The following is a 12,058-nucleotide window of genomic DNA, read 5'->3' as shown; positions in this document are numbered from 1 at the left end:
TTGGTGCTCGCTTGTACTGAAGAGGTACTGTAATACGTAGAAGTGGCCTTGGGTTTCAAAGTATGTCGGTCGCGTTGATGTAGCGCAGATTTCCGCAGTTCTGCACAGATCTGCGGAATCCCTCAGATCCCATTGGTGCAGCATCGCAAACCCGCGCAGAAACGCGGAAATCTGCGCTACCTGAACGCGACCCTTGATGCGATCACATGACTACACTTTCCTCCAATCGCATCACTCCGGCACTTTGCTCGGAATTTCAAACTTTGTCGGTTGAATGGCGCTTCAGACAGAAAGATGCAGAAAGATGTCCTTCCGTAAGTGACGCGAAAAGACTACAGGACAGTGTTAACTGTATTTAAAATGAACTTCCAGGAATCTCGCATCGTCACCCCGGGTCCTTACAGGGCTACGAAATTGGTAAGGGTGAATTCAACGATTGACGCGTTTAATCTTTCACAAATAACAAGGCTGGTTACTAGTAGAGCATTATTTGTTAAAACAAGAATACGCCCAGTGTAACGAGTGGCACCAATTAGTCCTAACCACGGTGGCTTATAAAATCACAGGAAATGTTAAATAAGCAATGAAAATTACTGTTTTATCTTGATTAGTGTAATTCGACTCAGATCTGTCAAAGACTGATGTCAGTCTTGCTTCCGGGGTGTAATGGTTTGTTCTGCGTGGCATCATTTTTGTAAACATGCACCACAAATGGACGCATATTTGTAAATGAGAGTAGCATATTCGTCACTGACTAATAAACCGAGTAACATGTCCACACAGCAGGTTGCTTCTACATCATATTTTCTCATTTTAGTTATTAATTGGGGACTGGGTAATTGTCTGTTTCCGTTCTTTGTTGTACTAGTTGTATTGTTTCAAATCCAGCTGTGCTTTAATTATGTCGTTTTCCACTGTTTCTGCTTCGGTTTAACGCCAGATCATTACACTGCATTTGCAACTAATGTATGTACTAAAACATTTGTTTGTTCTAATGAATTACATTTAACTATTGCAATTGTTCCCTCCATCTCATTCCCATCAATTGCAGTGAGAATTAGGTCTCATTTCTGTGCATGTACAAGAAAAAACCGCTGTGTGACCAAAAGGCCCTGCAAATATAAACATTTGTATTTTTTATTATTATTAGTAGTAATATTTAAATGGTCTTTAGTGTTAGTAAAGGAATCGCAGTTCCTTTACTAACAACCTCTAAAATGCCCAGACCTGACTTTAATCTTGTACTACTACCACGTTAAGCTATTTTCCAATCTGCATTGTGAATTTAGTGCTGAAAAGAGAGTGCTATATAACCCGTTATTTTTAATGAAATGCTTTTAAAAATGTATTGTTCAAGGGAAAGTGTTTTAACTACAATTGCATGGTATATTTTCGGTGTGTACATAGATACATAAGCACAACCGCAAGGGGCTCAAAGTGCACTTCCTAAGATTTTCACCCAATAAGAGTGACAGTGTAATAATCCATAGAATAAGAATAAATCTCTTACTAGTGATAAGTAGGGCATTGCACTTGTTTCACTCTAACCATCATTCTCCCTCCCTCTCTCTCTCTCTCTCCTTGTAGTGGAATGAAGTCACAAAGCTTTTCCGTGCTGGGATGCCTTTAAAAAAACACAGGCAACACTTCCGAGTTTTTGGCAACAGTTTCACTGCTGTGGCAGCTGCAGACTGGTTACATGAGCTCCTTAGAAACAATAGCAATTTTGGCCCTGAGGTTACCAGGCAGCAGACCCTCCAGCTGCTAAGAAAATTTCTTAAAAACCATGTAATCGAAGATGTGAAGGGAAGATGGGGTTCTGAAGACCTGGAAGACAATAGTCAGCTCTTTAGGTGTGTATTGAATTTCAGGTTCCTGACAGCCTTGTAGCCACACTTCTAACGAACTTGCAATATGATACTCGTATCTGTCTATCTGAGAGAACTTAGTTTCATTTTATTTTATAGTTGCTAAACTTTTGCATAAATATACATATGCACAAGTCTGGCCGGGATTTGATTGCCTTGTGTGTTAAGTCACCAAATATCCAAAAAAGGAGGAGCACTTGGAAGGCTGTGAACCCCCAGGGGATATTTTGCTTTTACACTTCCTAGCTAATTGAAAACAGTCATTGAATGTAGAGGCCTCTCATTTCTGTCCAGAATTTCAGTGTACCTCATCCTAAAATAGGAAATGCAGCAGGCGTTAGACAATGCCTGTTTGTGGGACTACCTAAAAAAGGCATTGATAGGTTGAAACTCCAATTTTATTTTGTAAATTTAATTTGTTAGGACATACATGTATTTGAGAGAGCTCTTTGGGTTCCATTGAAGAACTGTTCTGTTTTTTTGTCTTTCATTTGTTTTTTGTCTGTCCATGCAAAATGAGTGGGTGATGCATGAAAGATAGTATTTCGATTCCATTTTGTGTACCTATTTGTTTTATTCAAAGTTCTGAAGAAACCAAAGCTTACAAATGATATGAGGACATCCGGACCATCTTGCTTGTTAAGTTGTTAGTAACTAATTGGCCTTGGAATTTCACCCAGCTGTTTATTGAGGGAACAGAGAGAGTCAGTTTGTTAAAAAGCTTATTAGTTGAAGTAAAGATGTATTTTCTCTCTTAATTGTGCCTTACCATTTTTCAAACTACTCTGATCCATGTTGAGATTTTGAACCTGTAGTCTGCGAGGTTGACTTTATCCATCCTGTTGAGAATGATGAATATCTGAAGTGTACAAGTTTGTGTGTCATGATCAGTAGGAAGTAAACCCGGATTATTTCTGAAAATATGAGAACTGTGATAGATGGCTAGAAAGGCATGGTGTATGTAATGATCACCAAAGTTTAAAATAAGAGGGGACCTAGTTAAAAAAACATAACAACAACAAATAAACACTTTAATCTACCCACCATTTACAAATATGAATTCACACAACATGATGGAGCCATCTATTTTTTTATGTTTTATTTTCATGATTTTTTTTCTATGACATAATTTCAACCTCTGCATTAAATACTTTTATTGACAAATGGGTAAAAGTTTAGATTTTTCTGGACCTCAAGCCTTTTCAGAAAAAGCTATTATTTTCCTTCACAGTTCACAAATGCATTGATTCCTGAACCATATCTATTTCATGTTCAAATTTCCATAGGTTTCCTCCAACATCACCATTAAAAGCAATTCCAAATCGACCATCGCCATTGAGGAAGAAAACGGCAGCCATTTCTACCAAGGATAAGGAGGGCTTTTTTGCTCAGTTATATAGGAGGAGTTCTAAAAAAATTGATTGTGACTCACAGGTGAGACATTCATGCTATCATGCATAGAGGAATGAATTAAATTTACATTACATTCTGCTATGAAATCCAACATTTGTTTTAAACGGCATTTGTGAAATCTTAATTTTTACTTAATTATCTAATTTGTAGGAAAACATTGATCCATTAATCCAAGAAGAGCCCACCAGTGCCCTTGAAAGGGAACAAGTACATAGCAGAGAAATAACCCAGGAAGATATTCATGATGTTTGGAGAAACATCACTCTAACGCAGTAAGTATCTTTATCTTGTGTGGAACAGACGTCTGGAAACAAAGTTTAAAGACTCTATCTGACTTTACAGGCTAGTAATTCACTATTTGAGTTGACTTTTTGTTTTCTTTTTGTTTTAGTTTGCATAAAACTTTGGGTTTGACCTCACTAGAAGATGTGATTGACCCAGCCCAAGTAAATCCTGAGCACATTGTGTACAACATGACCAATGTCAACAAGCATGGTGTTGTCACATTAGAGGACAAGTCAGGTAACTTTATTACATTAATTCAGATTAAGTCCTTTAATGCCAGCTGGAAATATACGTATGTCCTGGAAAGCAGTCATTTCAGATTTACAAATGTTTGAGGTGGTGTGCGGGTGGGGGGCTCCAGAGCGCGTATTTTGGTGACAGGTAGGGTGGATGCAAAGTGCCTTGAAAAAACTTGGTTCTCTCCTGTGGCTTCGCAGGAAACTGCAAGTTCAGGGTGTTGGCTTTTCCATCTGTATCTAATCCTCTGATTGGGCTTTCTGGGCAAAATACATATGAAATGAAGCAGCATAGAAGTTGTAGCAATGCTGAGTTTAGTCACTGGCGGTTCCAAATTGGGTGAACATTTGAAAAAAATGTAGTTGAAATAATTTGGGATTAAAAATTGTTGTGTGGAGTTGTGTGATTAAGGAAAAAAACTCATTTTTAATATTGGTCAATATTTATAGCTGCTGTGTAGCTGGTGGAAACAGCACCTTTGCGTGTGGAGTTTAAAATTTGAACTAGGCCTAGAGTGCATAGGATCTTGCAAATGTATATTGTATTGGCAAAACCGCTTTAATTCGCTAGTCTTTAAAACAGCCAACTCCAGAATATTCACAGCTGCTCCGAGGATGTGAATTTTTGATCGGTGTTATATCTTGATTTTGTTTTTTCCCCGTAGGAGACCTACCTCATTGGGTTTTGTCTGCTATGAAGTGTTTGGCAAACTGTAAGTAAAAAGCCTGTCTTTTTTTCTTTGTTATTGTTTCAATTAAATTGAAGATAATTTCAAGGATTTATTTCTTCATATTTTTATATAGATGTAAGATATGCTTTTATTGTGCATGTAAAAAGAAAATAGAAAAAAAAGGTCTGATTTTATATATATGTACATTTGTTATTAGGGCCATGTATAATTAAGGCCAACCTATTCCTGCAATAGTGTAATATTAATTGTAAAATTATTGTTATTTTTTTCCCATTCCATAAAGGGCCCAAGTATGATTCTAGCCAGCCATCCTATCCTGGGTTTGAGAGAGATGTGTTTAAAACGGTTTCAGATTATTTTCTAAACCTACCTCAGCCACTGCTCACATTTGAATACTATGAGTTGTTTGTCAACATTTTGGGTATGTATGCTGCATTTTTATTAGATGTATTTGTAGATTAAATGGTGAGGGACAGTCCTGCTGTTGTAAAATTAGCACAAGAGACTTGCACTGAGCACGTATGACCTAGGACTCAGAAACTGTGTGAAGATACATGAATGTGTATTGTGCAATATAGGACAAAGTTAATATCAGACTTTGATACTCGTACATCATTGTTAAAGAAACAAAGTGTATGTCACATTTATAAGTTCCCCCCATGAAATGCAGGCACTGTGTAGAATAGTGTACAAAAAGTGAAATGATTTTGACTGAAATTACTTTTGTAATGTTTGTATGGAAATTAGAAGGGTTTATAGAAATAATATACTTAAGAAAAGGAGTGTATCATGCCTACAGTTGTAGTCTACTATAAAGCCCAATCGAATGCCTCTGAAATGAGAACTGCTTTGAATAATGTAATTAATCGCACATGATGTATAATTGATCCTTTAAAGCAACACAAGTAAGTTAATGTATAACCAATCGCCTGTAACAGGATAGTCTTTTATATACATACTATTGCTTACATGCTTGTTGTGTTGTGTGTGTAATTGTATTTTGGCATAAGATAAAACCTTTTACTAACCCTGCGAAATGTATGTGCTGCTTGCCTTCCCCAATATACCCACCCACCAACCCAGCTTTGACTTGCCTTGCTTCAGAAGTCTTTTTTGTATGTTTTTTTATTTTATCTTGTATTGTCTGGTTTTCTGCTAGTGTGGTGTGGCTACATTGTGGTCCAAAAGCCTCAGTGCGGGAAACGCAAAAACCAGGAAGAGCCCTGCTATCCTCAGCCAGCCAAAACCCTGCACCTCAATGACAATAACCCTTTCAAATCGACCGAGTGCCTTTTGTTAAGCCTCCTCCGCAAGGAATCTTTAGATGAAAGCGAATCGCCAATGAAAGAGGTGCTGTGCTCTAATGTGGCAGCTAAGCACATGCTAAAAGGCTGTGAGAGGAGGATACAGCAGTATGGTGTGGCTGGTAGAAGAGCCAGTGACATAGTAGGCGGCAGCTGTCAGAACCTTTCAGGGTTTCAGAGCGGCGGATCCGTGCCCATGAAGTTCAGGCCGAGGTGTCATTCCCTGGAAGGAATTATGGACGTTTCTCACACCGGATCTTCGGCTTCTGCTTCACCGAGATCTTCAGAGAGCTTGTCTTTCAGTGGCACTGTGTTCAGAAGCTCCCAATGTAGAGCTGGCTCTCTGACTGACATTCGCCCACGGGCGGAACACCACGTTTCTGTTTCCACGACCAGCCTATTGCCCACCAGCGGCAGTGGAGCAGAAGTCTCCAGTTGCCAATCTTCTAGGGTTTGTACTCCATCATCCCAGAGAGTTCCCCCCGGAGAAAGTCCCCAGATTATCCGCTCCAAAAGCATCGGGAGCTGCGCTGATATCGGAGAGCATAAAGCACTCTCCTCCAGTTGCTTTAGCATCCACGCCCCTGTGGCTGAAATTACCATGAAGCCAGATTTTTCCTCCAGCATTGGCCTGAGGAGGCCCAGTGTGTTAAACTTAGCTGCCACCAAGAACCCCGGATGGAAAAGCGGGGCTGTGGGCAGACTCTACAAAAGCTCTTTGGATGTCTCTGAAAAGTTGCCCACTGTTCCAATATCCACTTTTGCACGTTACTTGAGTCCTGAACAAAGTAAGCTTACATTTGAATGTTATTGCATGCCTCCTTTTCTTTGTGTATTGTACTGCATGCTTTGTGGTTGTGTAGTGCATGCTGAAAGGAACAGTTCTGATTTTGTTTTGTTATTTGCACATTAGGAGCAAAACTTTCGCTAAAGAAGGAAGGGTTCCTTTCCATCCTGGTTTGCTCAGCAGCATTTATAACTTTGCATGAGTGTCAGAGTGACGAGCTTTTCCAGGAATGTTAAGTTGTTGCCTGATGGATAATGGGAATGGTTCGTTTACTCACATTTCAAATCTATAGCCATTGTTCTTATGCATTTTTTTTGTCTTTCTTTGAACGGTTTCAAAAATAATATTAATTTGTATTGAGCACTGGTAGGACAGAAACGTATTTTTTTAATTCTAGTTCTGCTGAAAATATTAATGAATTTAAATTGAAAGTGACTTCAATATTCAAATGCCATATGTGCTAAAAATAATGAGCTTACAGTAATACAGTGATGTCTTGTTTTAAGGTCTTTTCCAACCCCAGTTGGAAAGGGTTGCAGTAGAAGCCCTCCAGCTATGTACTCTTCTGCTGCCTCCAGCTAATCGGCGTAGGCTGCAGCTACTCATGAGAATGATCTCGCGAATGAGTCAAAATGTGGACATGCCACGTCTCCATGATGCTATAGGAACTAGGACACTGGTGAGAAATCAAATCCAAAAGAAAAAAGCATTTTTTTTAACCTTAATATATAAGCTCCTAAACTCCTCTAGTGGAAACATTGGATCTTTCCTTCTTACTGTCTACTGCTCTGATCCGTGGAAGACACGTGCCACAGCTGCTACTGTGCTCAGATCTCTCTTCCACTGGGGGGGTGGGGGTTAGGGGCTGGCTTCTTGGGTGGAGTGTTGACCACTGGGGGGGTTACTGGGTTGGTAGGCGAAAAGGATGTTTTTTTCGGTGATAACCGAAGTTTGAATTATATTTTAGTGTGTTTCCTTCCTGGATAGTTAAAAAATAAATAAAAGTAAAAGCATTTCTTAACAATACAAATGCCCAGTGTACCTCACTTTGAATAGAAAAGGTGTAGAATCGGATCGGGTGTGCATCCTTACTGATGAATCAGGGGCTTGCTTTTAAGCATCTTGGTTACTCTGATTTTTTTTTTTCTTTTCCGTTTTTTCCCGTTTTCCCAAACTGATGGAGTCATTCAAATATTACCCTTTCCTAACTGATCTCTGCCTATTTCCTAATTTTGCCATTGTGTTTTAGTGTAGGTATTGTAACATTCCTCCTGCTTTGTGTGTGTGTTGTTTTTTTGGGGAACATGACTTTGGTATGAACGCTAGGTGTCGCTGTTCTATTTCAGATGGTGCACACTTTCTCACGTTGTGTTTTGTGCTGTGAAGAGGAAGTAGACCTTGATGAGCTCCTGGCCACACGGCTGGTGTCCTTTTTAATGGATCATCACCTTGAGATTCTTCAAGTTCCGGAGTACTTGATGACTGCTGTTCAGGACCATATAGACTACCTCAGGAAAGTTCAGGTACGCACACAATCTATCTTCCCAGTAAGTGAATGTTAAATTACTACTTTATGGAACTTTTTCCACAGCAGTTATTCTGAAAGGTGGAATGCATGCTACATTAAAGCCATTTGCATGTTTGTTTAAGATATGTTGACTTAAGTGTTTTGGCAGTTCTAGGAAAAGGATATAATGCATATTTTAAAGGCTGGAGTTATTTATAAAATTGAAGATTATGAATTTAAACTGCAAAGTAACATTCTTTAGTTACTGGAAAAGAATAATTTAGAAGTAGTGACAGATCTGTCTATATTTCACAAATTCATGTTCAAGGCAGATGTTTCTTTATGAAATATACACCAGTGATGTGTCAGACATCCTTTTTTATTTCTAGATTACATACCCAGGGCCAGGGGTCAGCGTCACTCTGCCTACCTACTCCTTCTGTAGACAGATCACCTCGCAGGAGTTCGAAGAACAAAAGCTTTCGGTCTCTCAAGCTGCCATTGCTGACCTCCTAGAAAACCTCATCAAGGACAAATCGTTATCTATGAAGGAGAAAAAGAAGAAGCTTAAGCAGGTATGACTATAATATAGATTTGTGCCCCACTTTATACACTGGCTGCTCACACTTGCCTTTTCCTTTGATATGGTGATGTCACAGAATAGAAATCTTCAAGTCAAGTTCTTCTCCTCTGTTTGTCTTAGACACTTTATTCAGTTTGCATAGCTACGAGTGTTTTTCGTATCTGAAGAACCTTCTAGTGTGATGAGTAATTATGAGTACATGGTCATTATATTTGATCCGCATTGGATTTTTAACGGATAACAGTTTCTTGGGGGTAACGTAGGTAAAATATCTGACGTATCAGGCACCCACTGTCATTGTCTTTCTAAAAGTATAATGTATATTTTTGCCATAAAGTTTGAGTGTGGTTTTCCTTTCTAAGGTTTGTATATAACGTCCATGTATACTCAGGGCCTGGAGTGAATTTAATGCTTGCCTTTTATTTATTTTTTTTTAGTTTCAAAAACAGTATCCAGACATCTACCACCGTCGGTTCCCAACCACAGAAAGTGAGGCCCAGCTTTTTGTTGATAAGCCAAAAATAAAGCCTCCAATGTTGCTGAACCTGAAGAGACCGAAAACACTTGGCATGTGGAACTGAAGGCATATCTGTTCAGTGTTCGTATATTTATTTTACATTGGAAGTTTGCAAGTTGGAACTCTAAAGACCTTCACGAGGGACAATCAACAATCTCCTTTGGTTTGGGGAAGCTAATATAACATGTTTGTCCTGACATACTGACTATACTTGATCAGAGAGATTCAGAATTATATTGTAGATTAAAAAAATACTATATTTTGCTGAAGCTAGGAGGTATTTGAATGGTTAATTTATTCAGGGTTTAAATAAGAGATGTATGTATTCTCTGTAGGTAGCTGCCGTTTATATATTTTTTAAGCTCTTTTACAAACGGGCGTAATTGAGTTACAATATGATGGGGTAAATATGACAATCTTGGGAGATGAATGAAGCCCTTTTTCTCAAGGCTATAGACTGACTGGGAATGCAGAATATCTGTGCATTTGTACACACTCCAATAACCAACGTGTCACTCCTTTTGAGTTTGTATTCCACGTTCTATTTCATTATTTTCTGTGTGTGAGTGTGTGTGATCACAAGATTATTGCATCTTAATGTTTTCTGAAATTCACATGACATCCAAAGGAAGCTTTAATTTGTGTCTGTTAATTGTTTCATACATGGATTGCCCTTTGCTTTTAAGCACAGCAGGTAAGTTTTGGACTCCATGTTGATCATGTTCTGCCATGCACAGTCTGGAAGATGACATTGTTCTGCACTAGGGTCTGCTTTGTTTTGTTTGTAACACAAAGCAATGCCAACAGAATTATTTACTTCTTGTTCTGGACATACTTGTTATATATTCTTTGACTTTGAAAACATTGCTGTAAATCAGATATATAACCTTCAATGCTGAATGTGAATAATTGTTCTATATTTCTAAAGGTTTACAAATGCTGTTTACAACTTTGTATTAATGTTTTGAATGACTAAAATGACATAAACATGGTTGCAGCTATTTAAGTGAACTGTAAGGGGAGCAGGTGATTATATGGGAGAAGGTTCAAAAGGCATTTGTCAAAGGTGTCAATGGCTGTGTTTTCATGTGAATATTGTGCTTTAAGTGACAAATTTTAAATTACAGCAGGTGCTTAACATTTTTGTCCTGGTGGGTTTGTTGTAATTTTTAGGGACTGCATTGGTATTGAAGTTCTCCAGTTGTCATGTTATTTTGTGTTTTCAGATCACATTATCATGGAAGTAGGCAATATTCAGAGCATGTCAGACTTTCGCTAAGGCTAAGCCATACTCGGAGTAATACCGCATGCCCATCTAGACAAAAAGGATAGGTGCTTGTCTCTGTACCCCTGCTCTTGTAATGCAGCCTATTGTCACTTAAGTTATAGATTTGTCACTTTTTTTCTTCCTCAGTGAGATGTTTTCCTGTTACTCTTCCTGCACCTTGAGATTTAAAATGTGTGGTTATGCCCCGGGTTTCACATGACAGTTAGGCTATTCTCAGTTGTTTGTTTCAAATTGATCTCAATTTAATATGTGACCTAAGGCCTCTTGTTTGAAGACCCAGGGAAGAGATGCATGTTTACACATACAAGTGAAAATTTCATAAAAGATTAAACAATTTTTAAAACCATGTCATTGACTTATTTGTAAATTCTATTCTAATGCTTTTTTTTTATGGTTTATTTTTTCAAATACTTTTAATACAGCATTTATATTGTGTTGCCTTCTGAAGTTCCACTGGGCTCTCTCTCCCCTCCCAGTTAGTTTTTCACATGAATTCTGCATTACAACTATATTGATGCACCATTATAAAACGTAATCCCTTACACAACAGTGCTAAAACGTTCAAATACACCATAACTGCAAATCTCTGCAAGTATGCAACACTTCATGAAAGGGTCCTTCATTCCAACAAATAACAAAACTTATTGTATCCTTCTAAAGGTACACTACAGTAGTTATGTTATGCAAGGCTGGTGTCAATTCCCTTTTTCGGACCCATTCCAAATTCTAATTCTTTATGGCATTGACATCAGAGGCTCTAGTGGAATTGGAAAGTAACTGCAAATGTAATTAGACAAACTGGAACTGACCCCTGCCCTAATATGCATTGGTAAAGTGTGTGATTATATATATATATATATATATATATATATATATATATATATATATATTATAAATATATTTTATATAATTGGGTTTATAATCCTTGCCTGTAACCAGGTTTTTACCAAGAGAAGAGTTCTTTGAGTATAATTGGTTATTCTGCTGTACAGGAGGTCAAAGGTTTTAGTACATTATTTTGTACGTTATATAAGCTTCATTGTTGTCATCATGGCAGAATAATTACACAACCACAGTAAAGATGGAGGTTCTAACATTTATACAGACATCTTGTGGGAAAGAGCACCTTTTGTCCAGTATTTTTTGTAGATATGAGATAGTGAAACCAGTGCTATAGATTGATTAGTGACAAATGGGCTTTGGGAGAAATGGTGTGAATAGTAAAAGTCAAAAATAAAAAATAAAAATGTTTTTTTTTTTTTTTTTATCCTAATGAAACGCAAACCTGAAAAATCAAGAGTGTTGTTTGGTCCATACTGCTTGTTTGGTTGATGTGCAGAGGGAGAACTCCTGGCCTCAAGGTTGTCCTGGAATGTCGCTGAGCCGTTTGGAATGGGATCCTTAAATCCCCTGCTTATGTTCAGAGTGAAATGTGGAGACCAGGGACTATTTCTACTTCCTGATGCATTAATGCAGTTTCCGCCCTTCTTCTGATTAGAGTTTTAATGTAGATTTGAGAGACTTAACCTCTGTTTTTAGTTTACTGCCACTAAAGCCATATGGTTGTATTATGATCAA

At 38.0% G+C, this 12,058-nt stretch overlaps 1 protein-coding gene across 1 annotated transcript; it reads left to right on the top strand.

Annotated features, from left to right (window-relative positions):
- Window positions 1-255: 255 nt before the first annotated feature.
- Window positions 256-10,826, top strand: LOC136714856 (DEP domain-containing protein 1A). The gene is made up of 12 exons (XM_066692479.1): window positions 256-417; window positions 1,588-1,853; window positions 3,155-3,302; window positions 3,432-3,553; window positions 3,673-3,803; window positions 4,468-4,515; window positions 4,778-4,915; window positions 5,654-6,586; window positions 7,092-7,264; window positions 7,932-8,108; window positions 8,482-8,667; window positions 9,113-10,826. The coding sequence occupies exons 1-12, from the start codon at window positions 361-363 to the stop codon at window positions 9,254-9,256; spliced, it is 2,523 nt and encodes an 840-aa protein (XP_066548576.1). The 5' UTR covers window positions 256-360; the 3' UTR covers window positions 9,257-10,826.
- The last annotated feature ends 1,232 nt before the right edge of the window (window positions 10,827-12,058 follow it).

Source organism: Amia ocellicauda, chromosome 19 (genome assembly GCF_036373705.1).
Source record: "Amia ocellicauda isolate fAmiCal2 chromosome 19, fAmiCal2.hap1, whole genome shotgun sequence".
Lineage (NCBI taxonomy): Eukaryota > Metazoa > Chordata > Actinopteri > Amiiformes > Amiidae > Amia > Amia ocellicauda.
This window is presented reverse-complemented; position numbering and strand designations above follow the sequence as displayed.

Bases quoted from the DNA above. Each gene is read 5' to 3' on its own strand.
- LOC136714856 (XM_066692479.1), top strand. From the start codon at position 361: ATGAACTTCCAGGAATCTCGCATCGTCACCCCGGGTCCTTACAGGGCT. The intron at 3,804-4,467 runs GTAACTTTATTA...TTTTCCCCGTAG, and splicing joins CACATTAGAGGACAAGTCAG to GAGACCTACCTCATTGGGTT. The intron at 6,587-7,091 runs GTAAGCTTACAT...TCTTGTTTTAAG, and splicing joins TTACTTGAGTCCTGAACAAA to GTCTTTTCCAACCCCAGTTG.